General features: G+C 48.9%; 1 protein-coding gene across 1 annotated transcript in view; it reads left to right on the top strand.

Moving 5' to 3' along the window:
• Window positions 1-21,208, top strand: part of LOC146797202 (ceramide kinase-like) — a 269,453-nt gene that overhangs the window by 135,728 nt on the left and 112,517 nt on the right. Inside the window, exon 4 of the mRNA XM_085629912.1 lies at window positions 16,636-16,761. Coding sequence (XP_085486038.1) covers window positions 16,636-16,761 — 126 coding nt within the window. The remainder of the gene's footprint in view (window positions 1-16,635; window positions 16,762-21,208) is intronic.

Below are 21,208 nucleotides of genomic sequence, written 5' to 3'. Positions count from 1 at the left end.
AGTTCGAAGTTCTTAGTTTACAAGTGAGCAAGCATCAGTAAAAGCACAAATACACGTTTGGGCCCTAGGGGCGTACCAAACCATATACCAAAAAAGTGGTGTAAGAACCATGACTGGAAAAGACACTAGGCCTATAGCCTGTAGAATCGCTGGGACCCCAAGGAACCACCCAAGGTAGTGACACAGGGGACCCACGGGGACTGTATGCAGTGTGTAAACACAACCGCGGGTTCCCGTTATCTTCTATGGGCAATGTCGCGGTTGGAAATTTAAAGATTAGGGACACTTCTAATCGAGTCAGGACTAAACCCTTTTGGACTTAAAAAGTTCTAGGGCTAGCACCCACATGAGCACCGGAGTACTCGAGTTACCTCACCCAGGGAAGCCGGGTGCATAGGTGTCTTTTGGTGTCGGGTCGCGTCGTCCATTTCAGTGGGAGCCTGCAAAGAACTGCTGCTGCCGTGAAGAGGAGAAGTGTCCGCAGAGATCCAAGGCCGGATCTAGGATGGAAGGAACCTGAAAGCAGAGGGAACAGAGTCTGGGTCACTTGCCAGTGACCTAGGGCAGGATGGACCAATGCCCACAGATGTCGGGTGCTTCAGGTGAGTTGATTGGTGTCTTTACTCTTCAGCCACGAGGTCCAGGAGGCATCGACGAAGTCCCTTAGCCGGATTCGAGCTGTCCCACAAAGTCTGTCCAGTGCTGCAGTGTCGGCGACCAGAATGGACCCAACAAGCCTTGGCAACGGCAAGTCACTGGAATTTAGAGAAAGGACTGCGGTGCAGACCAGCAAGGTCTGAGGGACTCACCCAGCAAGGGTAAGTCAGGGCACGTCTGAAGCAACCAGGTAAGCCCAAGCAGAAAAGGAGTTGTCTTCGTGGGGACCTGCTAGCCAACGGGCTAGTGATCGCAAAGTAGCCTCGAGTGGTCGCACTTGAAACTGGCCCACGGGTCAATTGTGGAGTGGAGGCCAACAATCTTCGGTGCAGGAGGTGCTCAAGCCTGGGGCTACTCGGAGCCCAAAGCACAACTTCGAGGAGGACCAGAAAGATAGTGTTGCTGCAAAAGTTCACGGTGTCCAGGGGTCACAGTTCCACATCACCCACGATAGCCACGGGCCTCAGCTTTGCTGTGGACTCGGGTTAGCCTCGGGGAAGTCTGGAAATCTACCTCTGGTGTTGCAAAGACTTCGGCGTCCAGCGGGAGCTTCAGCGATGCAGACCGGTCAGTTGCTTCTTTGGTGCTTGCCAAGCAGGGGAGGCACTCCTTGACCCCAAGGGAGATTTCTTCCGTCTTCTAGTCGTGATAGAAAGCCGAAGGTCCAGGATATATGTTGCAGAGCTTCGTCCAGGGTAATCTAAAGTCCTAGGGACTGGATTCCTATACTTATAGTAAGTTTAGGGGATGGACTAACGCTAAGGCCCCACCTATGGGTGGGCCTAGAAAGAGGGGTGGCTACACCCATTTCCTTTGTCCAGTTTCACGCCAGAGCAGGGGCAGGTAGCCCCTGCAACTGGTTTGAACTGGGCTATGCACAGGGACAGCAAACGTGCCCCCAGTGCAGGGCTTCAAAACACCAGAGAGTGCTCCCGCCCAGCCCTAATACACATCTGCCTGTCTGGGGAGGTGGTCACACCTCCCTTCGAGTAGAAACCTATTGTCCAGGCCTCCCCTGCCGGAGTTTCGGTCAGCAGCAGGAGGCCAGACCCGTGTCTGTGGCAGAGGCATCCACTTTGTGATGCCAGGGCTCAGGAAAGTCCTACCGGGTTTAGCCAGTGTGAACATGTCTATCCCTCTAGAAGGGTGGGATGCTACCCCCGCCGCCAGAACTGGCGGGGGGTGTATTCCGAAGCGTTTGACTCAACACAACATGTTTTGATGCAGCCATTCCAAAGTTAGCATTTACCGCGAGGTTATAATGCACTTAAGAGTATATGGTATGGCTGTATCACAGAACAGCCATAAGGAAGTATTTCCGAAAGCTGCAGAGGGACACAGCTCATGCTTGGGCATCCTCTCACATAAAACCAAGCACTCTGCCTTCAGGATTGTCAAGGCCTGTCATAGGAGTGGCTTATAGGTTTATATGTGTCTGTATATATGTGGGGATATAGGTAGCCTATACCATTGTAAGGGGTGCAAGCACACCCTTACCCAGGCTGCAGTAGCAGACCTCTGGTGCCATTTCGGAATGCTTCCCAGGGCTGGCATAATATATGCTGCAGACCCTGGTAGGCCTCTGAGGTACCTATGCCCTAGGTACATAGTATACCATATACTAGGAGCTTATAAGGCACTCCAGAATCCAATTAGATATGTACCTAATGTACATGCAAACCATTTTAGAGAGGAAGCAGCTAGGCTGTGGTCCTGATTAGCAGGGCCACAGCCAGATTAAGGTAGAAAAACAGTGAAACACCAGCAAAAAGTGGGGGTACCCATGTGAAGCAGATCCTACTCTTCTACACTGGGCTGGTGCTCCCTTGGTGGACCCGGTGGTCAGCAGATTGGTGAACCGGACAGAAGTAGCTGGTGCCTGCAGGCTGCAGGGAAGTGGCTTCTCCCCTTCAAGGGAGATGCTGGCTGGATGGCAAAGTGCTGGCAGCCCTCCAAGGTGTTAGGAGAATGCACAGCTATAGGACGAGTCAGTCTTTGCAGTTGTCAGGACAGCAGCAGGCAGGGTTTGGTGCCAGTTCCAGAGTTGGTCCTCATTTCTTGCATTTTCAGATAATCTTAATCCTTCTTCTGTTCCCAGCAGACGAAGCTGAGTTCCTGGTGTCAGGGGCACCCCTAAATACTGAATTTAGGGGAGTTTAGGGGAGTGTGAGGTAGTAGCCAGTGGCCAGTTACCCCTGGGGTGACTACACCACCCTGTAGGAGGACCACTTCCTGCTAGGAGTAGGCATAAACATGACCCACAGTTCCTAGTTTCACCAAAAACAAGATGGTGGAACCCTTCTTTCGTCGTTCACTTCAGGTAGCCTACCTTGGGGGTGTGACTAGCATGAAAGTGAACACGCGTTCTGACTAGCTAATTTTCCTGCCTGTCCTGGTGCCAAATGGGCCTCAGGGCAGGGGGTAGTATTTCCCTTGTTTGTGGGAAGCCGGGGTTGCATATCAACGGTGGTAGGGGCTTTGTACCCCCTGACCTTGATATGCTAAATCAGGCTTTGTACCCCTTGACCTTGATATGCTAAATCAATAGTCATCCTGCTGGAGGAGGTGTGAACACCTTCCTCTGGAGCAGCCATTGTTTCTGATCTCTGTGAGCGTGGGCTCTCACCTGCAGGGGATCAGAAACTTGTCTGTGGTGGCAGGCTGGATGTTACCACTCAGCCAGCACTCTAGATACTAGTAGGTTTTTCAGGGGGCACCTCTAAGGTGGCCCCTGGGTGCATGTTGGAATAAATCTAGTACCGGCAACAGTACAGATTTATTTATACAAGATGTTTGGTACCAAACACCATAGGTTACAGTAAAGCCATCATGTAGCTGGGAAACTCGTAATGACCAGTTCCCAGTACATGTACATAAGATTGTATCCCTGTTCACTTGCACTTTCTAGTAATTGAACTAGACAGCACAGGAGCACATCTGCTCATGCAGATGTGTCCTCACATGTAATATAATGCACCCTGCCTTAGGGCTTTAAGGCTTGCTGTAGGTGTGACTTGCATAATGTGTGTAATAGATATTTGTGGCCATGTCTTACTCCAAAACCAAATACAAAATACTTTATTTAGACAATGAAGTCTGTAAAAGTGGGTTAGTGCCAAGTCGAAATAAAATGATAGACAATGTCACAATTTTCCAAAAATGTCAGTGATTCGACAGGTTATCCATAGATCATCAGCAGGTTTCCTCAATGGAGGAACAGTTAAAAATGTTAAATGCATTTCAATACACTACGATTAGCTTGGTAAAATGATCTTTAGTTAAAATTTCGCAGTGCATAGCTTGCTGTTACTGTCCAGTCTGCTTAGGTAAAAACCAGTACTTTAAGAAGCCACACTATCTATCTATTTGAAGGTAGTCTTTGCGGCTACTGGGATTCAAGGTTCCTCCCTTTCTTCATGTTGGGCTATTAGGTTGATTCTTAGTTGCTTATCAATACAATTCAGTAGTTTTACCAGTTTGGTAATCGCGTGCGGCTGGGCGTTGTTCAGTTGGAAGCTAACGGCAGATGGTAATGTCTGTATCCCCTCCTTAGTCCACAGATGCCGGAGCAGTCTTCTGCGGTCTCCCAGTAGTATAGGACATATGCAGAGCAAGTGAGTTATTGACTGCTGGAATAGTCCGCACAGTCGACATGTTTTAACTCTGGTTTAACCGTCCGTGGTGGCGACAGATCTAAACATGAAAAAGGGCCCATCTGAAGCTGCAGGTATTTCATTTCATAATAGGAGGAGAATGGTTTGTTGCTGTGTTTTTGTAGGCCTTTTCTATCGTAACTGCTAAGTACTAAGGGGGCATGTTATCTTTAAGGCAAATACTCTTTGCTCAGTTTTGAGAGATGTAACTTTTACTTTTCTGTTCAGGGCTGTTTTAAACTGAAAGTGTGGTAATTTTAAATGCCACAGCTCCGTTGAGCTTGTTTGCACCAATGCTTCGGCATTTGGTGCAAAGTGGTTTGCGCTGCAGGGACACGCAACTTCGAGCCAGATAAGGTTTTTCAAAGATCCTTGCTTGGCAGACCTCGTGTAGTACAGATATGTGATCATGCTGGTCATCTGTACATATATATGACTTGCATACATTGCATGCAGTGTCTGTGGACATGGCACACAGGGTGTTTGCAATGTCATGTTTTCAAAATGGTTTGCACCAGGATACGTAGTCTGCAATTACAGTCTGCATGGATTTGACTGTGGTTCCCTTAGGGCGGCACAATACATGCTAAATCCCTTAGGGACCCTCTTTAGTACCCATGCCCTAGGTACCAGGGGGTACCATTTACCAGGGACTTACAGGGGTGCTAAAACTCTTGCCAATTGGTGAACAATTGTACATGTTGCAGTTTTAGGGAAAAGGCACTGGCACTGGTGCCTGGTTAGCAGAGACCCAGTGCACATCTGTCGAAAATCATCAGTACCAGTGGCAAAAAGTGGGGGTGACCATGACAAAAAGGGGTACATTCTTACAGGCCTGTAGTGTGGTTTATGGTGCACAATGCTACTGTTTTGTGTGCCAGTGGTTTTCATTCAGGGTCAAGCTACAAACTCCATGGCAAGGTGTGCTTTTCATACTGGAGTAATGTGGGGTCTGGCATGGTAGCGGAGTTTTACACACTGGTACAAGATATAAACTCCATGGCAATGTGTGCCTTTCATACAATGTAGAAACGTACACTGTGGCAGTTCCCCATAGCCAGGCTCACTAGAACACATCCGAGGCCTGCATGCGGCGTTGGGTCCTAGTCTATGTAAGGAGTGGTCCCCCTGTGCCCCCCCCATTGGCCTTCAGGAAGAGGGTCTAGACCCCCTGGAGTGCAGAGCCCATCGCTGCAGACTTCTTTGTTCATAGAGCAGAAGAACTGTAGGTTATTAAGAGTTGGTTTTACACAGAGTTTTACCGAATTTTCAAAAGAGAAAACAAACAGATCATTTATTGTGGAACTTAGGGGCAGTCATAGGGTGTAGAACACTTTGACAAACATGGCTTTGGATGGAGTAAACTCAAAACCTGCAGAACTGGTGGCAATTCAAGAGCCTTTGTTATAACCTCAGCGGTATCATCTTGCAGTGGTAAAAACACCGCCAAGAGGCGTTACCGCAGTATTCAACAGATGGCGGTAAAGAGGGGTAATAAACAGTGGTAGCAGCATTAGAACCACTGGTAAATGCTAGCGCTACAAAACTGCTTCTGGGACTGTTAGCGGGCGGTAATCGTCGCTGTAAGTTACTCATGGATTACTCTGTAATAATTAAATACAATAAAGCTGTAAAAATATCCATTTACCCAATTACTGTTTACCACAATGCTTCACTACAATCCTTTTCCTCTTTCGGTGCGTGCTGTAGAAGGCAGCACACATTGAAAGAGGAAAAAACGAGGAGAAACTTGTTGCGCCTTGCTACGCAACCCCTGGGGTGGCGTAGCATTCTAACGCATTTACAGATTTACAATTCCTTTTAAATCTGGACATGTGTCTGGTTCCATGGAACGCCCCTTTCACGCAAAGTGCTGCGTGAAAGAGGGCTATATTTACAAGGACAGGAAAAGTCATGCAGGGTGGCTTTTCCCGTCCTTGTAAATATGGAACAGTAAAATACGCCACCAGTACGTCACAAAAAGTGACGTACTGGTGGCGCAGGGGGCTTGTAAATCTGCCCCTAAGTTCCTTGCATACCCCAATGTTGTGAATTCATACAGTGTGAGCCGGAGTAAATTTATGGAAGGCGGAACTGTTCTAACTCGCAGGGATGGGATCCATTCATAACATGGAGAAGAGTCGGGGAATAGTTGAAAGAACTGTGATGTCACATGTCGGGGAGGATGGTTCTCGATCACTCTTAGTTCTTGATCACTCTTGGTTCTCGATCACTCTTGGCTCTCAGTCACTCTCAGTAACTAGCGGTGAGACTCCAGGCATGCTTGAAGGCTTTGGCTTGTTGCTAATGAGTTTTCGGTTTCGTAGGGTCTCGGTCACCCTTAATTGTTCATCTCAGTGGCACCATGATGGTTCTAGTTCACATGTGCTTCTTGATCTTCTTGATCACTCATGGTTCTTTGTCACCAAATCATTCTTTGTTCTAGGTCAATGTTTGCCCTCAGTCACTGATGCTGGACACTCGTGGTGCCGATCGTTCTTTGATGGCTAGTGCTTGGTCACTCTTGGTTCTTAGTCACTCTTGGTAATCGGTCACTCTTAGTTCTCGGTCACTCTTAGTTCTCGGTCACTCTTGGTTCTCGGTCACTCTTGGTTCTCGGTCACACTTAGTTCTCGGTCACTTTTGGCTCTCGGTCACTTTTGGCTCTCGGTCAGTCTTGGCTCTCGGTCAGTCTTGGCTCTTGGCCAGTCTTGGCCAGTCTTGGCTCTTGGTCAGTCTTGGTCTTGGCCAGTCTTGGCTCTTGGTCAGTCTTGGTCTTGGTCAGTCTTGGCTCTTGGTCAGTCTTAGTCACTCTTGGTTCTTAGTCATGTAGGAGAGTAGGATCTGCTTCACATGGGTACCCCCCCTTTTTGCTGGTGTTTCACTGTTTTTCGACCTTAGTCTGGCTGTGGCCCTGCTAATCAGGACCAAAGCCTAGCTGATTCCTCTCTAAAATGGTTTGCATGTACATTAGGTACATATCTAATTGGATTCTGGAGTGCCTTATAAGCCCCTAGTATATGGTATACTATGTACCTAGGGCAATAGGTACCGCAGAGGCCTACCAGGGGTTGAAGCTTGTATTATGCCACCCCTGGGAAGCACTCCAAAATGGCACCACAGGTCTGCTACTGCAGCCTAGTTAAGGGTGTGCTTGCACCCCTTACAGTGGTATAGGCTACCTATATCCACACATATATACAGACACATATAAACCTATAAGCCACTCCTATGGCAGGCCTTGACAATCCTGAAGGCAGAGTGCTTGGTTTTATGTGAGTGGGTGCCCAAGCATGAGCTGAGCCCCTCTACAGCTTTCGGAAATACTTCCTTGTGGCTGTTCTCTGATACAGCCATACCACATACTCTTAAGTGCATTATAACCTCGCAGTAAATGCTAACTTTGGAATGGCTGCATCAAAACATGTCGTGTTTGGTGTCAAATGCTTTGGAATACTACCCCCCCCCCCGCCAGTTCTGGCGGCGGGGGTAGTTCTGGTGGCGGGGGTAGCATTCCACCCTTCTAGAGGGAAAGACATGTTCACACTGGTCAAACTCGGTAGGACTTTCCTGAGCCCTGGCATCACAAAATGGATGTCTCTACCACAGACACGGGTCTGGTCTCCTGCTGCTGACCGGAACTCCGGCAGGAGAGGCCTGGACAATAGGTTTCCTGTCAAAGGGAGGAGTAACCACCTCCCCAGACAGGCAGATGTGTATTGGGGCTGGGTGGGAGCACTCTCTGGTGCTTTGAAGTCCTGCACTGGGGGCACGTTTGCTGTCCCTGTGCATAGCCCAGTTCAAACCGGTTGCAGGGGCTACCTGCCCCTGCTCTGGCACGAAACTGGACAAAGGAAATGGGTGTAGCCACCCCTCTTTCCAGGCCCACCCATAGGTGGGGCCTTCGCGTTAGTCCATCCCCTAAACTTACTATAAGTATAGGAATCCAGTCCCTAGGACTTTAGATTACCCTGGACGAAACTCTGCTACATATATCATGGACCTTCGGCATTCTATCCAGACTAGAAGGCTGAAGAAATCTCCCTTGGGGTCAAGGAGTGACTCCCCTGCTTGGCAGGCACCAAAGAAGCAACTGACCGGTCTGCATCGCTGAAGCTCCCGCCGGACACCGAAGCCTTTGCATCACCAGAGGTGGATTTCCAGACTTCCCCGAGGCTATCCTGAGTCCACAGCAAAGCTGAGGCCCGTGGCTATCGTGGGTGACGTGGAACCATGACCCCTGGACACTGTGAACTTATGCAGCAACACTATCTTCCTGGACCTCCTCGAAGTTGTGCTTTGGGCACCGAGTAGCCCCAGCCTTGAGCACCTCCCGCACCGAAGATAGTTGGCCTCCACTCCACGAGTGACCCGTGGGCCAGCTTCAAGTGCGACCGCTCGAGGCTCCTTCGCGATCACTAGCCCGTTGGCTAGCAGGTCCCCACAAAGGCAACTCCTTTTCTAATTGGGCTTACCTGGTTGCTCCAGACATGCCCTGACTTACCCTCGCTGGGTGAGTAAAAAAAATAATAATAAAACCATTTCTAGAGCGCCTGGTTACACTACCATAGTGTGTCCCCGCGCTAACAAATGCTGCTGCTGCTCCCCTAAAGATCACAGGTCTGGGAGCAGGCCCCAATCCAAAATGCACAGAAGTTAGTTAATACCTGGGAATAAGTGGGTTTTCAATTTTAAGCGGAATCTTGCTTCAGAAGGCTCCATACGAAGATCTAGAGGAAGCCTGTTCCAGTGTTTACAGGCCAAGAACCTGAAAGAGGCGCCTCCAATCTTGGTCTTGCGAACCCGCGGAAGTTGGAACAGCATAGCTCCCGCAGATCTAAGGTTGCGAACGGGGCGATGGAGGGTAAGAAGGTTCTGCAAATAACCAGGGCCTTTACCCTGAGCTATGCGATGAGCCAGACAGAGAGCCTTGAACCTAATTTGCTCCTCAATAGGGAGCCAATGGAGTTCATAAAGAGCCTTTTTTCCTGAAGCTCTGCGTGGGAAGTTTAACACCATACGTGCGGCGGCATTTTGCACACACTGGAGTTGTGGAATACCTTTTTTGCTAAGACCCAAAAGAAGAGCATTGCCATAGTCCAAATGAGGGGTGACTAAGGCATGGATGAGTGTCTTTCTGGCACTGATGGGGAGTACCTCGAGGATTTTCCGGAGAGTTTTGAGTATACCAAAGCATTTGCCCGTGATTTTACTAATCTGATGCTTAAAGGAAAACTCCGTGTCCAGCGTAATCCCCAGGTTTCTAACTGACTCAACCGGCTGAGGAATTTCCCCCAGTTGTGAAGGCCACCAAGCCTGCGACCACGCGGAGGGGGATTTCCCAACAACTAGAATTTCAGTTTTGTCGCCGTTGAGGCGCAGGCAGTTGTTGTTCATCCACCCTGCCACGGAAAGCATACAGTTAGAGAAATTAGTGGCCACATCTGACTGGTTATCGATAAGTTTGATTATTAATTGGGTATCGTCAGCATATGTGACGATATCCACTCCAAAGGCTTCCACAATATGGGCCAGAGGCTCCATATATAGATTAAACAATGTAGGGCTTAGACTGGAGCCTTGAGGGACTCCATGTCTGAGGTTTCTAAGGGAGGATTTGTAAGGGGGGCAATGCACCTGAAAACTCCTAAAAAGGATTTAATCCATTCCAGTGCAGTTCCCGTCACTCCCATGTCCGAGAGGCGAGACAACAGCGTTGAGTGCAGTACCGTATTGAAGGCTGCACTTAGATCAAGTAGGACCAGCGCTGCCGTCTGCCCCTCGTCAACTAGTTGTCTCAGGCACTCAGTAGAGAAAAGGACCGCAGTTTCCATGGAATGGCCCGCTCTAAATCCAGACTGAGTAGGATGGAGAAGAGAATTCTCCTCCACAAATTTCATAATTTGTTTATAAACTACCTTTTCTGACACTTTTGCACAAAAAGGGAGGAGGGAGATAGGGCGCAAGTTTTGAAGCTGAGAAATATGCATTGATGCTTTTTTCTTCAAAGGAATTACTTGCACCCTTTTCCAAGCATCAGGCACATAGCACTCCTGGAAAGAAAGAGTGATGAGATGATCAATCTGATCAGTTATACATTCTATGGCCCCTTTGCAGTGTTTGGGAGATATAACATCAAGTGGGGAGCCAGACCGGATGCTATTCATAATGGAGAGCAGCTCCTGCCTCTCCGGGACTATAAAACATGTCAGAGAGGGTTTCGATGCGAGGTCGTATTGCGCAGTATTATGACTAGTGGACGGATTACCAACAAATGAGGCATGAATCGTGTCAGCTTTTTAAAAAAAAAAGTCCGCAATGTCGTCGCATAGCTCATTAGAGTAGGTGTCTTGGGCCACCAATCTGCCAGGAGCAGTAAGTTCTTTATAAATAGAGAACAGTTCTTTGGTGGGATTTTTAGCAAGTTCAATGCGTTCCTTAAAAAAGGTGCCTTTAGCTGCTCTTATTAGTTTATGATATGTTTTTAATTCATTTTTATATTTCAGCATGTCTTCGGAAGAATAGTGTTTCCTCCAACCACGTTCCAAATATTTACATTTGGCCTTTGCTGCCATTAGATCTTTAGAAAACCAGGGGGCAGTCTTAGATTTTCTGGCAGGTGGCATGGTTGTCCAGGGAGCCACCAAATCCAAGGCCCTGGACAACCATGTTTCATGTGTATTCCAAGCCGTAAGCAGAGTATTGCAGGACGAGGGAGGATCCTCAAGTAAAGCCGCCCGAAAGTCCTCCGGGGTAAATTTACTCCAGTCTCTACGCTTTAGGGGCTTGGACTTAGTCGCTAAATTTTTACGTTGGGCTAGAACTACCTCGATGGGAATCAGAAAATGGTCGGACCACGGTATTTTAATAGGATTTGCAACTGTCACCCCCTCCCAGTTAGCAAAAACTGGGTCTAAGAGATGACCCAGTTGATGAGATGGGGAAGAAGATTGAATTTTGAGTGCAAGGGAATGCAGTATTGTTGCTACTTCCTGTGCCTCCTTACAATTAGGGTCCTCAAAATGAAGGTTCAGGTCGCCCAAAATGAGAAATTTCTTATAGCGCAGAGCATGCTGGGTTATAAGCTCTGCAAGTTGGGCGCTAAATTGACAGGACTTACCGGGAGGTCTGTACAAAAGGAAACCATTAATTATGGTTTGAGGATTGACGCCAATAGTAAAAAAACCAACCTCACAGTTGGATAATGTAGCCTTCTCTAAGCTGCAGTTAAGATTGTTTTTGTAAATTATGGCCAGCCCCCCCCCCCCTTTTTAATTCCTCGATCAAGTCTGAGAAGGCAGTAGTTTACAGGAACCGCCACCAGAGTCTCGGGGGTGGAGTCATCATCCAGCCAAGTTTCGGTTAAAAAAAGCACATCGAGATCGCTATCTATAACCAGATCATGTATCTCCTGTTTATGCTTTTTCATAGATCTGCAATTGAGTAGAGTAAAATTCAGCTTCCTTAGCAACAACTCACCATTACTCCCACAGTTTGTGGAAAACTGACAGGTATCACAGTGAAGGGAGGGGGAATCGTAGTCAGCAGACATAAAATGGCGACAGCCGTCTGCAACTGTGGGGCGAAGAGCCAACAGGGCATAATTTTGTATATTGAAGCTGTCCGTGTGCGTTCCTGGGGATGTTCTTACCAGGGGCAGGGGTCCTGGCCCCGAGCCCCGTACGTCCGCGGATGGGCGCAGACGGGCTTGCCTTTGGAGCGCCTGCGGCGCGCCGCTGGCGCGCCCGCTGCGCCCGCCCTCTGCGCGGACGGGATAATACCGTGCTTTTGTACATGAAAGAGGAGGGTAGGAGGGAGGAGCAAGTAGCCCGTCAGCCTTCCCCTACTCAAAATGGCGGCTGAGTAAGAACGAATGAGCCCCCGCCCAACAGCAGCAGCGGAGAGTCAAGGAAGATCCGCTTTACCCCCCCAAGCAAGCGCCAGTCATGTAGCAGGGAAGGAGGTAAGATTAAAATCGGCCAGTTAAAATATCTACACGCTCTAAAACAGGTTTAATAAATAAATGTCACACAGCCTAAAATTAGTAAAGAGCAATTTTAAAAAGAGCAGAAAACCCCCGGCTTCCGCCTCAGGGGAGAGCAAAATAGCAAATGCAGCGAAAGGGAGAAATCGAGCCCTAAAATATCGTGGGAAGGCGGGAGGGAGGAGCAAGTAGCCCGTCAGCCTTCCCCTACTCAAAATGGCGGCTGAGTAAGAACGAATGAGCCCCCGCCCAACAGCAGCAGCGGAGAGTCAAGGAAGATCCGCTTTACCCCCCCAAGCAAGCGCCAGTCATGTAGCAGGGAAGGAGGTAAGATTAAAATCGGCCAGTTAAAATATCTACACGCTCTAAAACAGGTTTAATAAATAAATGTCACACAGCCTAAAATTAGTAAAGAGCAATTTTAAAAAGAGCAGAAAACCCCCGGCTTCCGCCTCAGGGGAGAGCAAAATAGCAAATGCAGCGAAAGGGAGAAATCGAGCCCTAAAATATCGTGGGAAGGCGGGAGGGAGGAGCAAGTAGCCCGTCAGCCTTCCCCTACTCAAAATGGCGGCTGAGTAAGAACGAATGAGCCCCCGCCCAACAGCAGCAGCGGAGAGTCAAGGAAGATCCGCTTTACCCCCCCAAGCAAGCGCCAGTCATGTAGCAGGGAAGGAGGTAAGATTAAAATCGGCCAGTTAAAATATCTACACGCTCTAAAACAGGTTTAATAAATAAATGTCACACAGCCTAAAATTAGTAAAGAGCAATTTTAAAAAGAGCAGAAAACCCCCGGCTTCCGCCTCAGGGGAGAGCAAAATAGCAAATGCAGCGAAAGGGAGAAATCGAGCCCTAAAATATCGTGGGAAGGCGGGAGGGAGGAGCAAGTAGCCCGTCAGCCTTCCCCTACTCAAAATGGCGGCTGAGTAAGAACGAATGAGCCCCCGCCCAACAGCAGCAGCGGAGAGTCAAGGAAGATCCGCTTTACCCCCCCAAGCAAGCGCCAGTCATGTAGCAGGGAAGGAGGTAAGATTAAAATCGGCCAGTTAAAATATCTACACGCTCTAAAACAGGTTTAATAAATAAATGTCACACAGCCTAAAATTAGTAAAGAGCAATTTTAAAAAGAGCAGAAAACCCCCGGCTTCCGCCTCAGGGGAGAGCAAAATAGCAAATGCAGCGAAAGGGAGAAATCGAGCCCTAAAATATCGTGGGAAGGCGGGAGGGAGGAGCAAGTAGCCCGTCAGCCTTCCCCTACTCAAAATGGCGGCTGAGTAAGAACGAATGAGCCCCCGCCCAACAGCAGCAGCGGAGAGTCAAGGAAGATCCGCTTTACCCCCCCAAGCAAGCGCCAGTCATGTAGCAGGGAAGGAGGTAAGATTAAAATCGGCCAGTTAAAATATCTACACGCTCTAAAACAGGTTTAATAAATAAATGTCACACAGCCTAAAATTAGTAAAGAGCAATTTTAAAAAGAGCAGAAAACCCCCGGCTTCCGCCTCAGGGGAGAGCAAAATAGCAAATGAGTCCCTCAGACCTTGCTGATCTGCACCGCAGTCCTTTCTCTGAATTCCAGTGACTTGCCGATGCCAAAGCTTGTTGGGTCCATTCTGGTCGCCGATACCGCAGCACTCGACAGACTTTGTGGGACAGCTCGAATCTGGCTCATGGACTTTTTCGACACCTCCTGGACCTCGTGGCTGAAGAGTCAAGACACCCACCAACTCACCTGAAGCACCCAACATCTGTGGGCATTGGTCCATCCTGCCCTTGGTCACTGGCTAGTGACCCAGACTCTGTCCCCTCTGCTTTCAGGTTCCTTCCATCCTAGATCCAGGCTTTGATCTCTTCGGACACTTCTCCTCTTCACGGCAACAGCAGTTCTTTGCAGACTCCCATTGAAATCGACGACGCGACCCGAGACCAAAAGACACCCATGCACCCGGCTTCCCTGGGTGAGGTAACTCGAGTACTCCGGTGCTCCCGTGGGTGCTAGCCCTAGAACTTTTTAAGTCCAAAAGGGTTTGGTCCTGACTCGATTAGAAGTGTCCCTAATCTTTAAATTTCCAATCGCGACCTTGCCCATAGAAGATAACGGGAACCCGCGGTTGTGTTTTCACACTGCATACAGTCCCCGTGGGTCCCCTGTGTCACTACCTTGGGTGGTTCCTTGGGGTCCCAGCGGTTCTACAGGCTTTAGGCCTAGTGTCTATTCCAGTCGTGGTTCTTATACCATTTTTTTGGTATATGGTTTGGTACGCCCCTAGGGCCCAAACGTGTATTTGTGCTATTTCTGATATTTGCTGACTTGTAAACAAAGTACTTCGAACTCCAGTCTCATAAAGAGACTAGAGGGGTGTGTTTTATCTTTAATACATATATTTTGAATATATACCTGGTGTGGTTGTCTTTTTATTTGATCATTCAAGAGATTATAGACTGGTAAAACAAGCTGCCTTACATTCCTTCAAGACTTAGCCTGAAGGCTGCTCTCCATAGCTACCACTAGGATAGCTTTCAATAAAGGTTGTCTTTAGCCTATCACCATAAGGGGTTGTTTGGACTGATACAAGGTGCCCACTAGAACTAGTGGACAGCATATATCAGGTTTCCTTCTCACAAGTCACTCTTGGTTCTCGGGCACTCTTAGTTCTCGGTCACTCTTAGTTCTCGGTCACTCTTAGTTCTCGGTCACTCTTAGTTCTCGGTCACTCTTAGTTCTCGGTCATTCTTAGTTCTCGGTCACTCTTGGTTCTTAGTCAGTCTTGGTTCACTGTTGTTCTTTATTCTCTCTCAAAAAGCTCCATATAGTGCATAAATCTCTTGGTTGGTTCTCAGTGACTCTTCCCGCTCAGTTGCTCAGTTACTAAGTTACTAATGGTGGACCCAAGTGGCGGGTCCATCGCTAGGGCAGAGGAGCGTCGTCCCACTGCTTTGCAGCCGTGAAATAAAGGAAAAATAAAATTATAATAACTTAATTGTATTAGCATTTTATCTTTCCCAGCTGCGGCAGCTTTTAGGGGCGGGTCGGGGATACTCTGCTCACAGAGCAGGGGGAGGAGTGTTGGGCACACTAAGAGCACATGACTGTTTGTCCGGCCGTCTCGGGCCGGCCAAACAGTCATGCGCACTTTGCATGTTCTTCACCCAGGCTGCATTACAGCCTGCGACGAAAACATGCCCAGGCTACTAGTCCCTGGCTGAGCCTGGGTGCCCCTGTACGTCCCGACGTGGAGGAGAGACACAGTCAGGAGGTACTTTTTTTTTACTCCCTACACCCCCTTACTCCCCCGCGTCACTCCCGATTCATGCCAGCGGCCACTGGTGGAGCCCACTTTTGCCTGAAGTCCTTGATCGGCTGGATCTCACTCTCCGTGGGGTGTAGGACATTCTTAATTTTTGGTCACTCTTGCTGCTATGTAACCTTTGGTTATAAATGACAGTTGGTTCTCAACCAGAGGTGTGTGGAGGTCTTGCTGCTCACTCAATACCGGTTCTCAGTCACTTTTAGTGCAAGGTCACTCTTTGTTTTTAGTCACTCTTGGTTATCAGTTGTTCATACTCCTAGGTTTCCCTGTGTTCTGAGCCGGCCTCACTGGCATCTGTAGGCATTGACTTGTTGCGGCTGCACATATACACATTTTGTGGGTACAATAAAACACTTTGACATTGTTTGAAAAGCATCATAGTCATAAATAACAAGAAAAACCATCTGATAAAGGGGACACAGGTGGCTCCCACCCTCAAGGAGAGCTAGTGTGGGCCAGTGTGTGCGTGTCCAGATGTCCGGTGTGGTGAGCGTGTGATCACCTTGTTCGGTGTGCATGTCATGTCCTGATTAGCTGAGTGTTCTTAACTACATATGGCATCTAAATTTGTGGTATTTTGGGAATGCGCCTTTGGCCAAATGTGTTTAATTTGGGCCAATCACCTGGGGCCTGTTTGTGGTGTAACTGTCTATCTGAGGGATCGATTAGGGTTTTCCCAGGGTGCGTGTTTGTCTTTGGGCTAAGTGTGACCCCACCCATGACCTGTCAATCGGTAGGCTTGGGGCACAGGGCCTCTCTGACCACGTATCTCTGACTTGTGGCTGATGTAGTCTCACAGTGGCACCTGAAGGCCTTGGCTGGATGGTTCTGGGTCACTCTAGGTTCTAGGCCTGTCTTCACTGTCCGTCTCGCTCAGTGGTGACTGAAGGCCTTGGCTGGATGGTTCTGGGTCACTCTATGTTCTAGGCCTGTCTTCATTGTCAGTCTCGCTCAGTGATGACTGAAGGCATTGGCTGAGCCATAGCTGCATCTTCCTGGTCCACAATGTGTCTAATGCCTCCTTTTATCCCCTTAGGTGGGAGGCGGCCCAAGGATCTCCTGGTCTTCATCAATCCCTTTGGTGGTCGTGGTCAGGCCATCCGGATCTACTCCAAGGTGTCCCCACTCTTCCAGCTGGCAGGAATCCAGACTCAAGTGATTGGTACACATCTCACTCCTGCTAACTGCACTCTCTTCTTCTTCTCTCTCCACTCCTTCGTTCCTCTCCTACTCATGCTCCTATCCTCACTTTCTTCCATCCCACCCCTCTACTGATCCCTTCTCATCTTCACTCACTGCTCTCTTACTCACTCTAGTACACCCTCTCTCCTCTCCTTGTTGCACTTACTTGTTGTTCCTTGTTCCTTCTCTTGCTTGGGGATTGTTCTGGTTTGGCACAAGAGGTTGGTTTGGACCTGACAGTCTGGAGTGGTACCGGGCGGTCTGTGTTTCATCCAGTACTCGGGCATTTGTGAGTGGTGAGGTGGTACAGAATGTCATTGGCAAACTCATGTGAGTAAGGTGAGCCACGGGAGATTGCTGGGTGACCAGCATCAGCTTGCATATTTAGGGTGCTCCTAGGTGGTCCCAGAGAATCTAGAGTGGTTCAATGTGGTGATGGTGAAACTGGATGGCAGGGAGATTTTGGATGGTCTGAATTGAAGGCTGATGCCAGCATGGGTATAAGGTCCTTCCTAGTGAGTTAAACACCTGGTGGGTGGCATTGGGTGGTCAGAGTACCACCAGAAGTTGTGGCTGAACTGCTGTGGTCAGGATTGTGCAGAGTGGTCAATTTTATCCCAAATGGTCATGATGTGCATGGCTTTTCCTGTTTGCTCAGCCTCTATCTACAGGACACTAATGCACATTCTCCAGTATTGGGGTGTCATTCATAGATTCACATGCTTGAATATTCCCCGTCATCGAAGTGGGAGTCCCACGGTACATAAAAAGCAATAAGTCTCATGTATATAGATACATACATAAACTATATAAGAATAAAATACATATATAAATAAACTTTATATAGTTTAAAATAACATATCAAGTCAAAAGTACCATAGGATAACATTGACACATGGGAAAGCATTGAAAAAAGAAATCACTTTACTGACATATCCATGTCGTTTTTATAGTCCAAACTCCAGCCAATCAGGCGCAAGCACCCTCTAGAACCTTCTCCTCAGAGGCTCAGGCCCTCAGGTCACACGTCGTGTGAAGGGACTCTCCCTGAGCTCTGCTCAGTTTTCTTCTGTGGTTTGGATTTCTTCAACTTATCCTCATGTCTTCAAGTAAGAAGTCTCTTTTCCGTCCTTGTGCTTCTTGTGGGAAGTTGAGAATTTTTTCTGAGGACCCTCACGAAAAATGTATCTACTGCCTTTACCCTGACCATAAGGTGGGTAACTGTAAAATCTGCAGAACTTTTTCACAGAAGACTCTCAAGGATAGAGAGGGTCGCCTCCTTCTGTGGCTTCAGAAGTTGAAGGACGCAGATAATCCTCTCACTGATGTCGAAAGTTTGGTTTCTGCCCGCACTGGAGTCTCTTCAAAGCGTAGTAGTGTACAGGATTTGCCCTCTCCTTTTCTAAAAAAGAGAAAGCTTCACCTTTTGGGAGTTTCTAAGGCGCCAGTACATTCTGCTACTACGCCAACGCCCCCGAGATCTCACTCTCCGGCGTCTGTGGCTCCTTCAGCGCATGTTTCCACTCAAAAACGTGCCAGACCGTCGACGGGCTCGTCGACGGTCACTCCGTCGGCGAAATCTGCTGCTTCTACAACCTCGTCGACGGCGGTGACGGCTGTTTCCAGCAGATTCCCTAGGTCGTCGACGACGGCTTCGTCGACGCTATCTCCGTCGACAGTGGTTTGTGTTTCATTAAAGGCTGTCTCGTCGACGATTCCAATATCCTCGTCGACGATGAAGAAGCTGGTTATCCCGTCGACGTCCAAATCTTCTTCGACGATCAAGAAGAAGAAATCGTCGGCGGCTGCGGTGGCTTCATCGACGGTGGCTTCGTCGGCGGTGGCTTCGTCAACGGTGGCCTCGTCGGCGGTAGCTTCGTCGGCGGTGGCTTCGTCGACGGTGGCCTCGTCGACGGCGGGTTCGTCGACGGTGATGGCAAGCCTTTCATCCTCAACAAAGTTTGCATCTCTTCCACTGGTGCCGTTTTTTACGCCAACGTCTGCTCCTGTTGACGATTCCCTACTTCAGCCTCGTCACGCTGTTTTGGAATCCATTGCGATGCCTCCGGCCACTCAACCACCGCAACAGCTGTTTCCCTCTGGCAATGAGGAAGACTCGGCTTCTGATGATGACATTCATTCCACTTTCCGGGTTGCTCGCAATCCCGCAGAACTGTTCATAAAATGTCAAGATTTCGAGGATGAGGATCAGGAGGATCATTTTTATCAAGAGGGCGAGCAGGACCCTCCTGCGCAGGTTCCAATGGCACAGCTGCCTTTGTCTCTCATCTCTAATCTTCAATTTATGTTAGAGGATTACAATCGCCGTTTTCCACCTTCTTCTCACAGCTCTCCACGTGACGCACCACCGAACTTTCCGACTCCTTCTCCAGCGCCGGTGGAGCCAACGCCATCCACCCCTTTACTAGTACCCCCTGCAGAGGGTGACGCTGACGTTCTTCCTGATACGGAAGATGGAGAACTCTAGGGTGATGACGATGACACTATGGCTGACTGGGACTATTATCAAATCAATTTGCCTTCTTCGCCTCCGAAGTCGCCAGTGAACTCTCCACCTGTTGACATTACAAGTTTCCATCAGTTGATGGAAAGGGCGGCACAGAGATTTCATCTCCCCATGATCGTGAGGGAGGAGGATTGTTTTCTGTATGATTTTAAATCGCAGCCACAGAAACAGGTTCGGGCCGTGCCCATAATTGACTTCATTTGGAATGAGGGTATTAAACTGATGAAGACATCGAATTCAATCCCGGCAGTTCTCCCGCGGTTGGAGAAAAAGTATAAAGCTCCAGACTCTTCTCCTGCTTGCTTGGTATCCGAGCCTAAGCCGGATTCAGTCATCAACCAGGCAGCGCAACGTTGCTCGAAGAATCCCTCGTCTCCACTTTCCTCTCCACTTGACTGTGATGGGCGTCGCCTGGACGCCATTGGGAAGACATTTTCGACCATGGCCTCCACAACAGTCAGGGCAGCGAATTCCTTAGCCATCTTGGGTCGGTACGATCACCAAATGTGGTCGTACATGGAGGCCTTCATTAAGCTCATCCCAGAACCCTCTACAGCGGATGCTTTCAAAATTCTACAGGAAGGAGAAAGAGCATCTTCAGAGATTATTGATTGCTCTGTAGATATCAACTGGTTTTCGCCAGTTAGCTGGGGCAGCTGTCTTACGGAGGCAAGGCTGGCTTCGTTCTACTTCTTTTCGTCAGGAAGTCCAGGCAAAGATCCTCGATATGCCCTTTGAAGCGCCTCATCTACGTGCTGTCCAAACAGCGGCTCCCCATCAAAACGATAAAGAAGGACACAGAGACAGCTCGTTCCCTTGGCACGCTGCAGTTTAGGAGGCAGCCTTTTCGGGGTGCTCGCGGACGCAGCACCACCTCCTCCTTTCGTGGCGGTTCCACACAATACCGCTCTTACAACCAAGGACACCAGCGTTTTTCCTCCCAGAACCCACAGTCTTCTAGACAACAGACTAGCAAATCCTACAGAGGAAAGTCCAACTATAGGGGGAACTCCTCCAAAAAACAATGACTCTATTTGTTTCCACCCCCCTCCCCTCAGGGCCCCCCCTTTCCGAGTTGGAGGACGAATCTCAAAATTCTTTTCAAATTGGTCATCGATAACTTCGGACCGTTGGGTGTTGGACATTGTTTCAAAGGGCCATGCCCTAGAATTCGTCATATTCCCTCGAAACACCCCCCCAACCGGTCCTCCTCCCGCTCATCTCAAGGAGCTTTTCCATCAGATCGACATTATGCTCAAGAAAGGGGCCATCAAAGTGGTTCCAAAATCTCAGAAGGGGTTGGGCTTCTATTCCCGTTTTTTCCTCATATTAAAGAAGTCTGGGGAGTGGCGCCCTATCCTCGACCTGAGGTTCCTCAACAAGTCTCTGAAACACCAATCATTCCGCATGCTCACGCTGAGGGACATTCTTCAGTTCTTTTCTCGAGGCGACTTCATGTCGACAATCGATCTTCAGGATGCCTATTTCGACGTGGCGATTCTACCACGCCACTGGAAATATCTACGCTTCCGTGTAGGCCAAAGGGACTTCCAATTCAGAGTCCTGCCCTTTGGGCTCCGCTCCGCTCCTCGAGTCGTCACGAAAGTCCTTGCCCCGGTGGTGGTCCATTTGCGTTTGCAAGGCATTCAAATATTCCCATATTTGGATGATTGTCTCATCAAGTCTCCGTCCTACCACCAAGCATCCTTAGATACTCAGTATTGCCGGACTCTGTTCCACTCTCTAGGACTGTCAGGCAACATACAAAAATCTCAGTTCACGCCAGCTCTTCACAGAACGTTCCTAGGCGCTACTATCGATACCTCCATGGCCATGGATTTTGTCTCCGGCGACGGGCAAACACGGATCCTGCAGCTCGCAGCTCACATCAGATCAAAGC

This window comes from Triturus cristatus, chromosome 10 (assembly GCF_964204655.1).
Source record: "Triturus cristatus chromosome 10, aTriCri1.1, whole genome shotgun sequence".
In the NCBI taxonomy this organism is placed as follows: domain Eukaryota; kingdom Metazoa; phylum Chordata; class Amphibia; order Caudata; family Salamandridae; genus Triturus; species Triturus cristatus.
The sequence above is the reverse complement of the archived record's forward strand: the minus strand, read 5'-3'. Positions and strand labels throughout refer to the sequence as shown.